The 15,400-nt window shown below is 38.8% G+C and overlaps 1 protein-coding gene across 1 annotated transcript in view; it reads left to right on the forward strand.

The window, feature by feature from the left end:
* The window catches only part of TMEM163 (transmembrane protein 163), a 110,066-nt gene that overhangs the window by 61,838 nt on the left and 32,828 nt on the right, over positions 1–15,400 (forward strand). Inside the window, exons 3-4 of the mRNA XM_030488145.1 lie at positions 6,552–6,595; positions 7,774–7,865. Coding sequence (XP_030344005.1) covers positions 6,552–6,595; positions 7,774–7,865 — 136 coding nt within the window. The remainder of the gene's footprint in view (positions 1–6,551; positions 6,596–7,773; positions 7,866–15,400) is intronic.

Here is a 15,400-nt window from a genome sequence, read left to right on the forward strand (position 1 = left end):
ATTGCTACTATTGATGAGCACCTTGGTATAATGAACAATCATTCTGGGAAAACGACATCCATGCTGTCTGTATGAAAGACAATACTGTGAATATTTAACTTCCAAAATGGAAGGTTTCTGATCTTTTACCGTGAGGCACTGATGCAGTTACAAGATGAATATAATCAGAAAACATGTAAACAAAGGGAATTAAGGGAGAACTGATGTTTAATTTTTTGCAAGAACTACAAAAGTAGGTTTTTTAAAAAATCTGAAATGGAAACATTGGAAAATAAATTAAGATACAAAATCCTCAACTCAGAGATGATATTTTTTTTTTCCCTAACATGTCAGAAAACTGGAAAGAATTGTTTGGATTAAACTAAAAGGAAAACTTGTGCACAAATCCCTGAAATTCTATCGTTTCTGTAACAAGAAATGAGGAAAATCTTCAACTGATATACACTGTTGTAGTTCACCAACGTGCATGAAGTTATGGAAGTTTGCAGCTGCTAAAGACCATAGCAATAAATTAAACAAACAAAACAAGCCCAAAATGAGTAATAGACAAGAAAAGAAAAGATATTCCTGGAAAGCTTTACCACTACTAATTAGCAGCATTTGTTACCAGACTGAATCTGCAGAGATTTTTAGGATACCTTGAGGATTTTTTTTGTTATAGAAGTAGTACATTGTTATTAAATAATAGAGTCACTTGTTTACATCAAGGGTCTCAGGCCTTTAAAAAATAATGAAGGAAAAGGTAAAGCTGTTTAATAGTTTTGGTTGGGTTGTGCTTTCTTTTCGAAGGAAGGGAGTTGTAAATCCTGGGTTCCTTAGCTGTGTTGCTTTTGTACACATTTAGAAACCCTGCCTGTAGCCCAGGGGATATTAGAGACAGACTGGAAGATACATTTACTGTTCTTTACATGTTGATGCAATTATAAACTGGGAAATGAGCTGAAGATTTTGTATAGATAGGGTTGGTCCAGTTTTGCCAATGACTTTGGTATAGAAATACGGGTGTGGGAATATGACACTGATGGATAGCACTGGGTCTCCCCATGTAGGTTAGGTGTCTGGCAGACTTGTATCTGAGGAATTGGATGTTGAGCAGCCATTTGTAGCTGCTGTGCTCAATGCAGAAATTTTGAACATGTGCATAAAAATCCTCAAATTTTGCTCTACTAGAATTCTGGGGAGGGGAGGAGGTGTCTGGGGAAATGCATGTGTACCTCTTGGTCCTGGTCAGTAGCTTTTTTTACAAGTATAAATGGTAGTGGAGTAATGTCTGTTCTTTGCCTTCAGTTGTTGTGAGGGAATTTTAGAAAATATTACTCATTTGGTTTTCTCTTCTTGGAATGGATTTATTTTGAAATATTTGTTGTAACATTAAGTTTTGATGTTTTATCAACACTGGGCAATGAAAACAGACTGTATTTCAGTTTCTCTTCTGATTCAGCATGATTTCCAGTTCCTCTTTCTTGTCATTCTGTAAAACCTGCAAGATACGCATGGTAATTTGTGTAGAAATAAACCCAACACTTTCAGTGATGTTCAGATTGCCTACTTGATTTCTGCTAAGTGCAGGTCATGTACTTGGAAGCTATGATGTTTTATGTCCTGACATCCAGGCATGTCTTTCAAAAAGACTAGTTTCAAAGCAAACATGGTAGAGTGATTGTCCCATCCACAGGAACTTCCTAAAAATAGTTCTCCCCTCTCTGAGTAGGTATGAGGAGATTTTCATGACAGATGGGGGAGCCGTTTGTATGTACCATCTCTTGTTTATAGCCACATGTATTCCAAACAAATGGGAAACCTGGAGGCAGAGTTAATTTCCTGTCCTATTTCTTGCCTCCTACGTTTGTGCAGAAAGGTACCAGGGTGCTCTCTGAATGCAGCGAAGGAGATGAGAGCCCATGGTCACTGCAGGGTCCTGTCTGTCCAGGAACACATTTTAGATGGATCAAAGCTGTTGAAGGCTGGTGAGAGGCTAGATGGCTGAAGAGTTAAACCAGAATGATTTTTTAGGGTTAGAGCCCTAGTCAAATGATTTTTCTGAGGCACATGGAGATGAATAAAACCCTTATTTTGTTGAGGGTAGAACGTGTGGAAAATGAGGTATTTTTCTTCATTTGGAGTGAATTTGGAAGGGGTGTAGGAATTACAGCAAAATCTGACCTACAGGTTGGCAGACTTCACAGATTGATGTTGCTGTGCAGGTTGAGGCAGTGGTAGATTTGCAGCTTACTGTGCTGGCTCTATTTTTAGTATCTGCTTGCAAGTTCCGTTTACAAATGTCAGGAAAATGCATTAGGATTATCTGCTTCATTGTAGAGGTAATAAAATGCTGTCCAATTTAGCCAATAAAATAGCTAAAAGCAGGCTCCCACTGTCATGGCAGTCTAACTGCTAAATGTATACAGTGGCTCCACAGGATTTTTAAGATGCCTGTTCTGTTCTTTCCTCATTGCTTGTTTCCTGCCATTGTACTGATTCAATATGAAGATTAGTTTTTATTTGTTTGTGGGGTTTTTTTTGTTTGTTGGAGTTTTTTTGGTGGTTTTTGTCTAGTTTTTTTTTGGGGGGGTATGTTTTGTTTTTACATCAGAGGCTTATCTGGGAATAACTGAAAATACGTGTTGAGAAGGAGGGTGAGGGTTCAGCAAAAGCTCTGTGATCCATTTCCTGCAGTGCCATACATTGATACATTGCTTCTGGAGCACAGCAGTGATTCTGGAGGCGTAAGGACTACTGGTTATTCCTTTGCCCAGGGATTTCAACTGCTTGGATGCTAAGAACTGCTGAGAACACCCAGAAGTCCCTTCAGCTTCAGTGCCTGGAATGGGAACCAGTTGTCACCTTTAGAGGATATAGTCAGTCTGTGGCAAGCTGTATTGAGTAATATAACCTGTAAGCCAATATTAATAGAATCATAGAATGGTTGGGGTTGGAAGAAACCTTGAAGATCATCTAGTTTCAACCCCCCTGCCATGGGCAGGTACACTTTTCACTACACCAGGTTGCTCAAAGCCCCGTCCAGCCTGGCCTTGAGCACTGCTAGGGATGGGGCAGCCACAGCTTCTCTGGGCAACCTGTTCCAGGGTCTCACCACCCTCACAGTAGAGAACTTCTTCCTTATATCTAATCTAAATCTTCCCTCTTTCAGTTTCAAGCCATTTCCCCTTGCCCTATCAGTAATTGCCTTTGTAAAAAGTCGCTGTCCAGCTTTCTTCTTGGCCCCTTTAGGCACTGGAAGGCTGCTCTAGTATCTCTCCAGAGCCTTCTCTTCTTCAGGCTCTCAGGAACAAGCCCAGCTCTCTCAGCCTGTCTTCATAGGAGAGGTGCTCCAGCCCTCTGTGAATCTTCATGGCCTCCTCTGGAATTGCTTTAACAGGTCCATGTCATTCTTATGTTGGGGGCCCTGCATCTGGACACAGAACTTCAGGAGGAGTCTCACGAGAGCAGAGTGGAGGGGCAGGATCACCTCCCTCGACCTGCTGGCCACGCTCCTTTTGATGCTGCCCAGTATACAGTTGGCTTTCTGGACTGCGAGCAGATATTGCTGGGTCATGTTGAACTGCTCATCAACCAACACTCCCAAGTCCTTCTCCTCAGGGCTGCTCTTAATCTAGTCTCCACTCAGCCTGTATTTGTGCTGAGTGCAGGACCTTGCACTTGGCCTTGTTGAACTTCAGGAGGTTCACACAGGCCCATCTCTCCAGCCTGTCAAGGCCCCTATGGATGGCATCCCTTCCCTTCAGAGTGTCGACTGCACCACACAGCTTGGTGTCGTTGGCAAACTTGCCGAGTCCATATCCATGTAGCTGACAAAGATGTTTTACAGCACTGGTCCCAGTGATGACCTCTGAGGAACAGCGCTCGTCACTGGTCTCCAGTTGGCATTCAGCCAGTTCTCTATCCACTGGGTGGTCCTTCCGTCAAATCCATACCTCTCCGGTTTAGAGACAAGGATGTCTTGCAGCACAGAGTGGAATGCTTTGCACAAGTCCAGTTAGATGACATGAGTTGCTCTTCCCTTATGCACTAATGCTGTGCATTATATATATATATATATATATATAAAATGCACTATAACTCTGTTGTAGAAGGCCACCAAATTTGTCAGGCATTATTTGCCCTTAGTGAAGCCATGGTGGCTGTTACCAGTCATCTCCTTTTCCATGTACCTTAGCATAGTTTCCAGGGGGATCTGCTCCATGATCTTATCAGGCACTGAGGTGAGACTGACCAGCCTGTAGTTCCCTGGGTCTTCCTTTCCTTTTACAGTTGAGTCCTCTGCCATAGAGCCTAGACTCATGGACAGATGTTCCATTTAAGCTGGGACAAAAGCACTGGTGAGCTTTTTGACTGAACTTGTCAGCTAGAAGTATTAATGAGCTTAAGTCAAGGCTGAAGGTGCTTTAATGATGTTATTTGACTGAAAAATAGCTTTTTCCCTTTAGAAAGCCAGTATGTAAATAAAAAATATAAAAATACTATTTTTACAGTGCTAAAATTGTCGTACTACTACTTTTATTATGGCCTGGTACCACTGCAAGTTAGTACTGTAGGGTGCCAGTCCTTGGAAAGTCTTTCCTCCAGTTGTATTCACTAGCTAGCAAAAAGGTTTAGACAGACTTACAACACTGTTAGTTAATACTTGTTTTTCATTACTGTTTTAGATAGCTCAGGTGAAACAGATTGTGTGTTAGTGCTGTGTGTGTCACTCTGTGTGTGTGGATATTCACTGTGGTAGAATACATAAAAATAAAGACAGTTCTCTCATGTTAAAACCTTATGCTATAAAGTATGCCACCTAGAGCACTCTTAAGGTGTGGCTATCTGTGTGCACTTCATCACCTTTAGAAACTATGTATTCATTTTTAAGGGAACCATAGAGTTAATTTGATTTAAGTTTGGATTAGAGTGGGGAGAAAAGCTGACAATTTGGTAAAATCTGAGGAGCTAATTCTACTACAGAGGCAGGCTAGAAGTAGGAGTACAAAGTGTGGCTTTGAACTGCAAAATATGAAAGCAGTAATGACAGGAACATTGCAAGCTTGTGTGCCTGTGAATGCCCATACTTTTTTTTGATGCAGCTTCTGTAGGTTTTGAAACTATCCTCTAAGGAGGCATACGATGAAAATTTGGTATGTAATATATTATCATGCAGTGAAGTGTTCAAATTTGTAGCTGGATCACTGCAAGCTAGTATCAGCTTGTCAAGTGCAGCTCTTGCCAGGCAAGTCTGACCAAGAAATATAACTGCATTTTTCACGTAGGAGATGAAGTGTGAGAAATCATGATTTAACAATGGGAGGGAGATGCAAATCCATACTAACTGTTTCAGTACTCTTCAACTTTGAGAAAATGGGAATCTGGAAATGAACTTGATGACTTCTCTGTGTGATTTGGCCAACTGTATTAATAAAGTCCAAATATTTGTGATGTCCAGCATACTTGTGGCCACAGTTAGGTCTTAGATCAATACAAAAAGGGTTATTTTTTCCAAGATTTTAATTTCTGTTTATCCAGATAAGTGCCACAGAACTGCAGCTTGCTGTTACTGAAAAGAACAATCAAACCATAGCAGCTCTGTTCTGCCAAGCTGTTCTAATGAATACTGGAATACTGAAAATTAGAATTGTGTTTGGCAGTCTGAGATTGACAAAGTTGTTGATGGGTCTGGTTCTTTTTTTTAGTTCAAGTATTTTTATTTTTACAAAAATGTATTTTTCTTAGTAAGTTAGTTAATATCTGTTCATAAAAAAGTAGTAAAATTAATCCTTTTAGGCTTTATTCCAAGCTGTCTTAATACTGGAACTGGAATTCTGTGTGTTTTATTCAGGGAGCACAGGTTCAGTTAGTCCTGTTCTCACTGGACAGTCTGCAAAACACAGCAAGAAAGCTAGAGCTGCTCAATGCTTGAGAGCTTGACACAGCCACAGTGTTGCTTTTAGCACGTGAGAGTTCCAGTCTGATGAAGTCCCATCTCCAGAAAGTGGTCTCTTCTGTTGCTGCCTGCTTCTCACCTGGTGTTCCTCTGGACTACTGAAAGGTACTTGCCACAGTACCTCCTAGAATTTGGAACTGTGAGATAGTAGAATTAGGTTGCACAGAGTAAAAGTGATGTTAGACCATTTTTAAGGTTTCTTTTATTTTTTTGAGGCAGTATACAGTCAAAATCAGAGCTGGGCAATTTTTTTTTCCGCTAATGATTTTTCCATTGGAAATAACTACTCTGATGAAATTTGAAGCAATTCCTGGGGCTATGTGAATTGCCGTTCGGGTTTTTGTCAAAAAGGTGGCAGTCAAAAAGTCTGGATGGGCCTTCATAGTTTTCTGTCAGCCAGTTCAGGTGGACTTTTGTGCCTAGCTGGAGCAGGGAGCACTTTGAGAAATGTTAAGTTTTCTGAGAGTTTGAAGTTAGGTTAGGTGATTCTAGTGGGAACTGGGTGAAACTAAGCCCATATGTTGAAAATAGTTTTGTGACTCTTGGATGAGAGAAGAAGAAAGGATATAAAAAAGATTTAAAGTGATTCTGAATAATATTTCCTTTCCTTTAGCTGTCTCCGTAATGAGATACAGTGCATCATCATTTGGATTTGCTGTAAGTAAAGTTACAATTTAAATATTCTCTATCTTTTTCTTCCCATCCCCCCAACATTGAATACTGTATTTTTTTTGTTAAAAATTCATGATAAGGTGTGTGAGGCCAATGATGGATTAGATAAAATATTGTTGAACTCACACCTTGTAAATGATAGTAAAGGTGCTTTGGTTATACTTCTTCAGTTCCTGACTACTAAGTCTTATGTTGGAGTTAATATCAACGCTTATATCTTGTCATTTATAGATATTATCCACCAGATATGTTTTTGATTTTTTTTTTTTTTTTTGTTCTACAAAATCTCTCAGCTTAATCAGTTCTGTTATTTAACTTGAGCCCAACTCTGAAGTTCCCTTCTGAACTTTGTGTATCCCTTTTCCTGTTGAAGTCTATGGTAAAACTCTAGTTGACTTTGGGATGACAGCTTTCATCTCTAGTAGTTGCCATGACTTTCCCGATCAGTGACAGCGGAAAGAACTCCTCACAACAAGTAAAATGACTGATGTAAAATAATTTGTTTTTTGCTTTCAAATTTGAAGGTTATATTGACTGTGTAGAAAGTTTGACTTAAGGATGAAAATTCTTGCATTGGACAAGCCTGGTTTTTGATGTTACCTGCCATCATGTGTTCATTAATTGGAAATACAAACATGGCCATTTTGCTGATGACCCAGAATAATACGAAATCTGGGTACAATGGGATTTTGGAAAAAAGTTAGTATTTGCTTCGTTTGAAACAAAATCTTCTATTTCAGAAAATTAATGACTTTGCCAGGAAAAGAAATACTTGACAGGCATTTTCAAACACTTTTTCTTTTTTTTTTTTTTTTTTAGAGCGTCTTTGTATAAGAATCATATTAGTATTTTAACTCTCATGGTGCCCCAATGGCAGACTGGTGGTTCTTTTTTTTTTTTTTTCCTTAATTTCTCTGGAGGTGATGGATTAAAATAGAAAGTTTTTAATCCCTTGATTGACTTCCTGAGCTCTGAGGTGTATAATTGGGCAATAATACATTGCAAAAACATGAAGATTAATTTAGTAAATGTAAATTCTGCTTTCATTAAAATCATTTATTTGAAGCTGCTTTCTGCCCATGCAGCAGGATAGTAAATGCATTACCACTAGTACAGGGCACATTTAATGGTCCACAAAACAATTGACTCTGTATCTCTTTCAGTTCGACGCTACCTTGGATGTTTTGTCTTCAGCGATAGTTTTGTGGCGTTACAGCAACGCAGCTGCTGTGCATTCCGCACACAGGGAGTACATGTAAGTACACTTAATTACATTTGGCTTTGGTAGAGGCCTGCAGAGCTTTTGCTGTCAAGCTGTGATGCTACACGTTCCAGAGCTTTGACAAAAAACATTTTGTCATGTCAGCAAGTATTCCTTCCTTCTGCCAGCTTACTGTTTGGTCCCAAACATGCAGCCTTTCTTTAGGCAAACCTCCCTGTGATTGTGATTTTCAAGATTTTTTGTTAGCCAAGATAGTAATTGCTAGGGTTTCACTTTTCCCACCCCACCCCCCCCGTTACAGTCTGTAAAGGATTTTAAAATGTTTTATTTTGCATCTTACTCCATTATTCTTACTAGGTTATGTTTTTAAAATTGATGCTTGTATATTTGTGCTTCGCTTAACAAGATTGGAATATGAACCCCTTCTTTTTGAATGTAAATCGCTTCAATTGCTAGTGATATTATCACAAGTTGAGATTACAGAACATCTGTGAAGATTGAGCTGGTATTAGTGATAAGATAGTAGGCTGACACGGTTTATTATAACTGCTATACAAAGAGCTAGACACGCCCTTTTTTTTACAGAACTATCACTGGTTTTGGTAAGTAAGAGTGTATCAATACTTGTATATCTTTTTTATGGAACAAAGTATATGCTTGCAAAGTAAGCATATTTAATGCTTGCTATATAGCTCCTATGGAAAAAAGTCTTTAATTTGCAGTGCAGTATTGATCACATTGGAAATTTTATTCTGCATCAGCGTTCATTGTGCAGCATTTCTATTGGCAATGCGTGCGGTAACTGGGAAGATCAGGTGGAGATTGGCTCAAGAATTATTCAAACTAGTGCATAAGGAAGATTTTAATCTCCTACTCAAATTTTGGGTACATCTAGGTGGAGAATTGCAGGACATATATCTGCTTTGGTTTTGTTCTGTGCTGCCATTGCTAGCAGTATCCCATCTGGCTTGTTTGAAGATAGTTCAGCTCTCTCCTGGAATGGACTACTGTTTTGCAAGAAAGAAGTCCCTTCTACAAGAAGGGAAGCCTGATGAAATTCAGCTACATAACTGGTAGGATCAAGTTAAAAAAAAAAAAGGGGGGGGGGGGAGCCACACAGAGGGGACTGTAATTTGCCTTTGTAGTCCTTCCCTAAAAAACAAGAAAACAGTAAGCAGTATTTTTACATGCATCATACATTAACTCAGGCTCATGCAACAGCTTGCCAGTGCTGTGTGTTCCTTTCTGGCAGGGCTCCATACATAACAGTTCAGAATAAAAGGCCAGAGAAGATTGATGTGACATTGATTCATAAAAATAAATCCAGAAATATGTGATTAAAATTAGTCTTCCTGCACAAATTTGGAGATCTTAACAGATATTTCCTGAGTATCTTGCTTTTGTGGGCGTCCACAGAGATTCCTGTCAACATTCAATTAACATATTTTTGAAATCTCCTTCTGTTGAGCTTTTTCAAGTGAACCTTGTAAAGTACTTTATAGAGAAAATAAATCCCAATACAAAAGAAGCAGCAACATATCCCTACGGCTAAGCCAGTAAAGTGAACAAGCAAAGCAGCAGACATATTTTTCTGCTTTTTATGCTCATTTTTAATTTGCTTTCATATAATCCCTCTGCTTTACATAAGGCTAAATTAAGTCAATGAATTACTTGCCATGCCCTCTAATTGAAGACAGCTAAGGTTGCTCGATGAGATCAGTACTGCGTGAAAGAGTGTTACCATATGCTAGGAATATGAATCACTGGATAAGCAGTCTGGTTATCCCTCCGTTTCTAGAATAGACAGGAAAATCATCATAGTACCGACAGCAAAGAGATGGTCGTGTCTTCTAAGGCAGTTCTTACTGTGTCAGATTTTTGGGGGAGGCACACTTCTAATTTCCTGTTGTGTTTAATCAACCTCTTGCTTGAAAGACTGAATGTAATTATTTTTCCTCTATGCTGGGAAAATGTTGCATGATTCCTCTTGGTTGCTTGCTTACCTTGAAATCTTTGTATCATATGTGCCTATAACCACACCTGGTCTTTCACAGTCCTTGTTTTGTGCCAGTGCTTCAGTGGGGAACTCTGCTTTCATACTCCCGGCCAGTTTGGTGAAATTCGTGTAGGTGCTTAGGTCATGCTGTGCGTTATTCCTGTTTCTGTGTGCCTAGCCATACTTTGCCTTAGTGCCGGAGCCTTAGTGCAAAACTCTGGGTTTCTGCAAAAGCATTACTACTGTTTACCAGAATAAGGTGTGCCAGAGTGACTTCAGTTTAGTTTTTTACTTACAGGTCTGTTTTTTATTGGTTTAAATATTACATTTGTCTGTGTATCCCAACATGTCTGAAAATAACCTGAGTCCCTTATGAACGCCAAGTGGAATTGCCAGTTATGTATTGCAAATTTATAAAACTTCCTGTTTCATAAACTTGGCAACAAGAGGTTGAGCCAAAATCTGTTGAAATCAGCGGAAAGCCTCTCATGGAGGGGCATCATTAGATCAATTCGTAACTGTTGGACGTTGTTTAGAGAGAACATAAAGATAGAATGAAAAACAAAACGCCAGAAAGAGACACAGATAGTACAGTCTGACTCAGATTGTGCTATGAATTAAATACTTAGAATAAAATGCTAAGATGTAGAAGAACTGCGTAATCTTACTTAAGATGTAGCCATATGGAAGCTAAAGATGCAACATTTCATGGGCTGGTACTTGGAATGAACAGTACAAAACTCTTTGCTGTGCCAAGTCCTGCTAAGCTGAACCAATGTATTTCCGTTTGACTTCAGGGGAATTGTAATGCTGAAACTATCATGAAAATTTGTCCTGCTGAATTTAACTCAGTTGAATGGGTTTCATTTTTACTAGATCATTTGATTTCTCTGTTTTTCTGGGGCAAGATGAGAAGGTACTCCTTCAGTGTACATATGACCAGAGTTACACAGTGTACGTCTTTGTTGATTCTCACAGTGGTTCATATGTAGTAACTTTGACATATATTTTAACTTGCCTCTGCAATTTGTTCTTCTTGAAAATTCTTTGCTACTGATGGCCTGAGAAGCTAAAGCTGGCAGGCTTTTCAAGTCTTTTATTGATGGGACGTTTTCTTAAGTCATCATGAAAAAGGTATATCTGGTTATGTTAAAGGTATGTCTTAAATTATGATGCAGTTATGACATTTTTATGTTTTATTTTTAAATATACCAAGTGGCTTTGAAAGTATAATGAATATTCAGCAGGATCAGGTATAAACCACTGTAAGATTGTAGGCCGTATGAGACATTGCTTTATTCTGCCTAGCTGGCTCATAAATGAAAGAGTATGTAGGAGTGGGATGAATATTTGATGTGTTTTGGTACTTTTCAAATAGTTTTGAGCTTCACCATCTTTTTGTTTTGGCTGTCAGATAAAAGAGGGTAAAACCAGGTTAATACATATATTTTCATATATTTTTAGAAGAGTGGTTGAAAGAATTGTAGGCCTTGAGGCAAGGCAAGAATTGGGAAGGACTACTGGTATCTAGGAAGAGAGTCAGAGTACATAGTTCACGAGCACTTGATTTGCTCAGCGTGATCTGCTGCATTGCAAGTTAACATGCAGGAAACTTTGAGGTGCTGAATATATCTTCAACAAAGCAATGATCAAGAAATCCAAGAAAGGAGTGCTGAAATAACTTGAGAAATAATTTTGAATTTCCACAAAAGATGAAAATTTACAACCAAAATAAAATTTTTGCAGTTCCCTATTTTTCTTCATAAAAGCAGAAACTAAGAGGAAGGAATATACTCTAATGTAGCTGATAAACTAGAGACTGTAAAAATACAGTAGGCCCACTACCTGTGCGCTTTGGGCCAGGTACAGTCTATTACTTCAGGGTCAGAGTTTTGTGCAGTGCTGTGCCATAGAATGGCTGGGGTTGGCAGGCACCTCTGGAGGTCACCAGTCCAATCCATGCTCAAAGCAGGACTAATTAGAGCAGGTTGTCAGGTTAAAAGTCTGAATCCAATCTTCTGTTTTGTTTTGAACATTGATTTGTTCGTTGAACAATGATTTGAACATTGAACAAACACTGAACCGTTCAAGATGCGCAGAGAAATCTGAATGCTCTCCATAACCAGAGTACAAATACTCTTGAATATTCTGTCCTTTAGTAAATCTTTAGCAACATTATAGTTTATTGGACTGCTGAAGCAAATCTAAATTCTCTTGTAGAAAGAAATTTATTAAAACTGATGTGGTAACTTCTTTCATGTGCATAAATAAACCCAGTAAATAGTAGTAGAAGTAATTTTTTAGTAGAAGACTGAAGCAATAGGGACCTGGAAAAATGTCTCAGGAGAGGTTGAACTAGTAACTAACTGTACAGCTAAAGGGCAGCTTTTTGATCTGAGAAATCAGAGTGAAGGAATTAGATTGGAGTTCTGGAACTGCGTGTGAGGAGAAAGTGAGAAATACCACTAAAAAAGGAAAGATCAAGAAAATAGGATACAAACCAGACACACAACCTTGTGAAAAAGCTGGAAAAGGTGGAGCTTTTTATAGGTGGTTGGAAGGATCTCAAAACTGTGAATTTGATTCCCTCTGCTCAGGAAAACAGGATTTTGCTCAGGTTAAGTTAATAAAGTTAGTTGGTAGCCTTCTCAGGTCAGGTGGAGTAAGTGGACTACTGCTACTTCTCAGGCTATAAAGCAATATCCCTATTGTTAATTACAGAGTTACAGTCTTGCATTTCTGTACCATGTAGCACCGGACTAGCGCAGGACTGAGTTATCTACTTTTGCCTATAGGAGCCATTGCTCCTAGGATTTTTTTGGTGGCTGGGATTGGTCTGAGCTTGTATGTTCAGTATTGCAAAAACGTAACTTTGTACATCATATTTAACATAGTGATTCTTGGCAGTTGTACTTGGTATTGTTTTGTTGATGGTACCAAGTTAAATTCTGTGGTTCCTAAGAACCAGTCTATCAACATCTTTCTTTCCAGTCAACATTTTTCTCTCCAGTGCCAGAGTAAATGGGAAACCTTGCTCATAATGAGCATTCTGGATTATGCCAAGACCAGAAAGCTCACATTTCTTTCACTCTTTGGTGGTTTTGGTGGTTTTGTTGTTTGTTTTTTGTTGGTGGTTTTTTTTATTGTCTATGTCAGACTCTAGCTAGTCTTTCCTTTATTACTGTAATAAGAAAATTAAATTGTATCATGGGCAAATAATTTCTGATGAACTCATGGTGCTCTATGTTGCCATGACATAATACATTATGAATGCAAATGTATTTTTTTCCTTAGATTGGTGAAGCTCTCATCCAAAACATTGGCAGTAATATTAAAATAAGAAGAACTAGGTAGAGTCTACTGTGTGGCAGACAAGGGTGCATATATCTGTCATACCTCCACTTGCTGCTGAGAAAGCTTTTTGCCAGGAAAAAATAATCATTCCTATCCTAAAATATGAGAAAATAGCCATTCCAAATCCTAAAGGAGGCCTACAAGAACATTGGAGAGGGACTTTTTATAAAAGGAAGTAGTGGTAGGACAAGGAGAAATGGCTTTAAACTGAAAGAGGGAAGATTTAGTTTAGCTATAAGGAAGAAGTTCTTTACTGTGAGGGTGGCGAGACCCTGGAACAGGTTGCCCAAAGAAGTGGTAAATGCTCCAGCCCTGGCAGTGTTCAAGGCTTGGAGGGCTTGGAGCAACCTAGTCTAGTGGAATGTGTCCCTGCCCATGGCAGGGGGTTGGAACTAGATGATCTTTAAGGGCCCTTCCAACCCAAACCATTCTGTGAATCTGTGATCCTTGGTGGGGCAGCGTATGATTCTGGTATGCTGTTTCTTTGTAGGTAGGGTGACACTTCACCTGGAACGGTAGGTGGCTTCAGTTATTTTTGCTCATCTATTTGTTTTGCATATCTTTTCTCACCTTATGCTAGATTTAAAAACAACGAATTGAGAATTGGGAATGTCTTGCAGTCTTTGCAGCTTTGTAATTAGACATTATCTAAAAACTTTGCTATGTGTCTGTAACTTACTTTCATCTCCATGCATTATACCTCTGCTGTGGCAGCTGGATTTGATAGTCAGAATGATGAACCCATTGGCCAAGTGCAAAATGCCTGCCCTGAGGTTTTAATTCTTGATAAATTCTTAAATTATGGGGAGAATGAACTGATATTCTCATCAGTTTTGACATCCAAAAGAGCACCACTCTCAGAGCTTAATCCAAGAATTTCTAACTTAGTTTGAGCTAAAAGCAATCTCTAAGGAAGATATTTACTCTTCAGGGATGGAGTAAATCAGAAACCTGTCTTATAATTAGAATGTTGAATGCAACAATGAGAAAATCTCTTGCATCCTTCAGGACCCTACCCCTATGTTTGATTAAGCTCAGTGATAAAGATGTACATCTTATTTCTAATCTGTGTATATGTATGTATAGCTTCGGTATATAAGCACTCGGCATTATTGTGCCTTTTTTCTGTCTGATGAAAGAACCTGGCTGTGGTTCATTGGGGTTCTCAGTTGTTGAACAACTCTCGGAATACACTATGCGGATATCTCTATATAAGGATTATCCATTACATAAGGATATGTAATGAAGAGAGGAAGGAAAGGAGGAAACAAGTATATTCTGACCCCTTCCTAGGACTTCAGGCACCAGGGGTGAAGCTTTCAGCTATTCAACAGTATGACATGGGCATTAGGCTATTTAAAAACATTTTATAAAGCATATTAATAATATAATTATATAATTTTATATATATATATATAATCATTTTATAATACCCATGACTACAACATTACCAGTGTACCAGTCTCTTTCCTTGGTTGCTTGATAGCCTCCTGGGTACATCTCTCTGTTAGTTATCTTTTCACAGAGTATGCCCTGCTTTGATCTTTTGATTGTAAGTAGCCTCTTCAGGTAAATGGGCAGCGCAGCAAGCAGGCATATTAGTGTTTCAAGTGCTGCCCCATGGATGTTTATAAAGCAGAAGGATACAGATTTGAACAGTTTTTCTTTTATAACCTTACATCTTAGGCATGTGACCTTTGAAGAAGCCTAGACAAGTGATTAGAAACCTTTACCAGTTGCTTAGTTACCTTCTTTCTGAAAGTTAGACTGAAGTAAACAGCAATAATAAAATCACTTGTACATCTCTGTGTATGGTAAATATACACCACTCTGAATCAAATATATCTGAAGGAACTGTCTTTTGCTGTGGTATTCCCATTGTCTTGTGGATAAATATTCCTTGACACTTTGTTTTCTCTTTACTTACTGGCACGATTCATTTTTAGAAGACTGGGGAAATTGTTATGTACATGGTATCCTTCTTCAGTTGCTAGGGAAAAGTGCTGCATTGCTTCATGAAATGATACCTTACTGCTTTGCACTACGTTGTCTCTTCAAATTGCAAATCTGCTTTTGCTCTATAGTCTCTTGTCCAGTTGCTTATGGTCTAGTCCAGTGCACTCCAGAGGATTTCATCCTGCCAGTGATTTTTGCTTTGAGGGTAACCGTTTGAATTGCCCTTTATTACTACCCTGTGCAGATTCTGTAAGGAGCCGTC

This window comes from Strigops habroptila, chromosome 5, assembly GCF_004027225.2.
Source record: "Strigops habroptila isolate Jane chromosome 5, bStrHab1.2.pri, whole genome shotgun sequence".
In the NCBI taxonomy this organism is placed as follows: Eukaryota; Metazoa; Chordata; class Aves; order Psittaciformes; family Psittacidae; genus Strigops; species Strigops habroptila.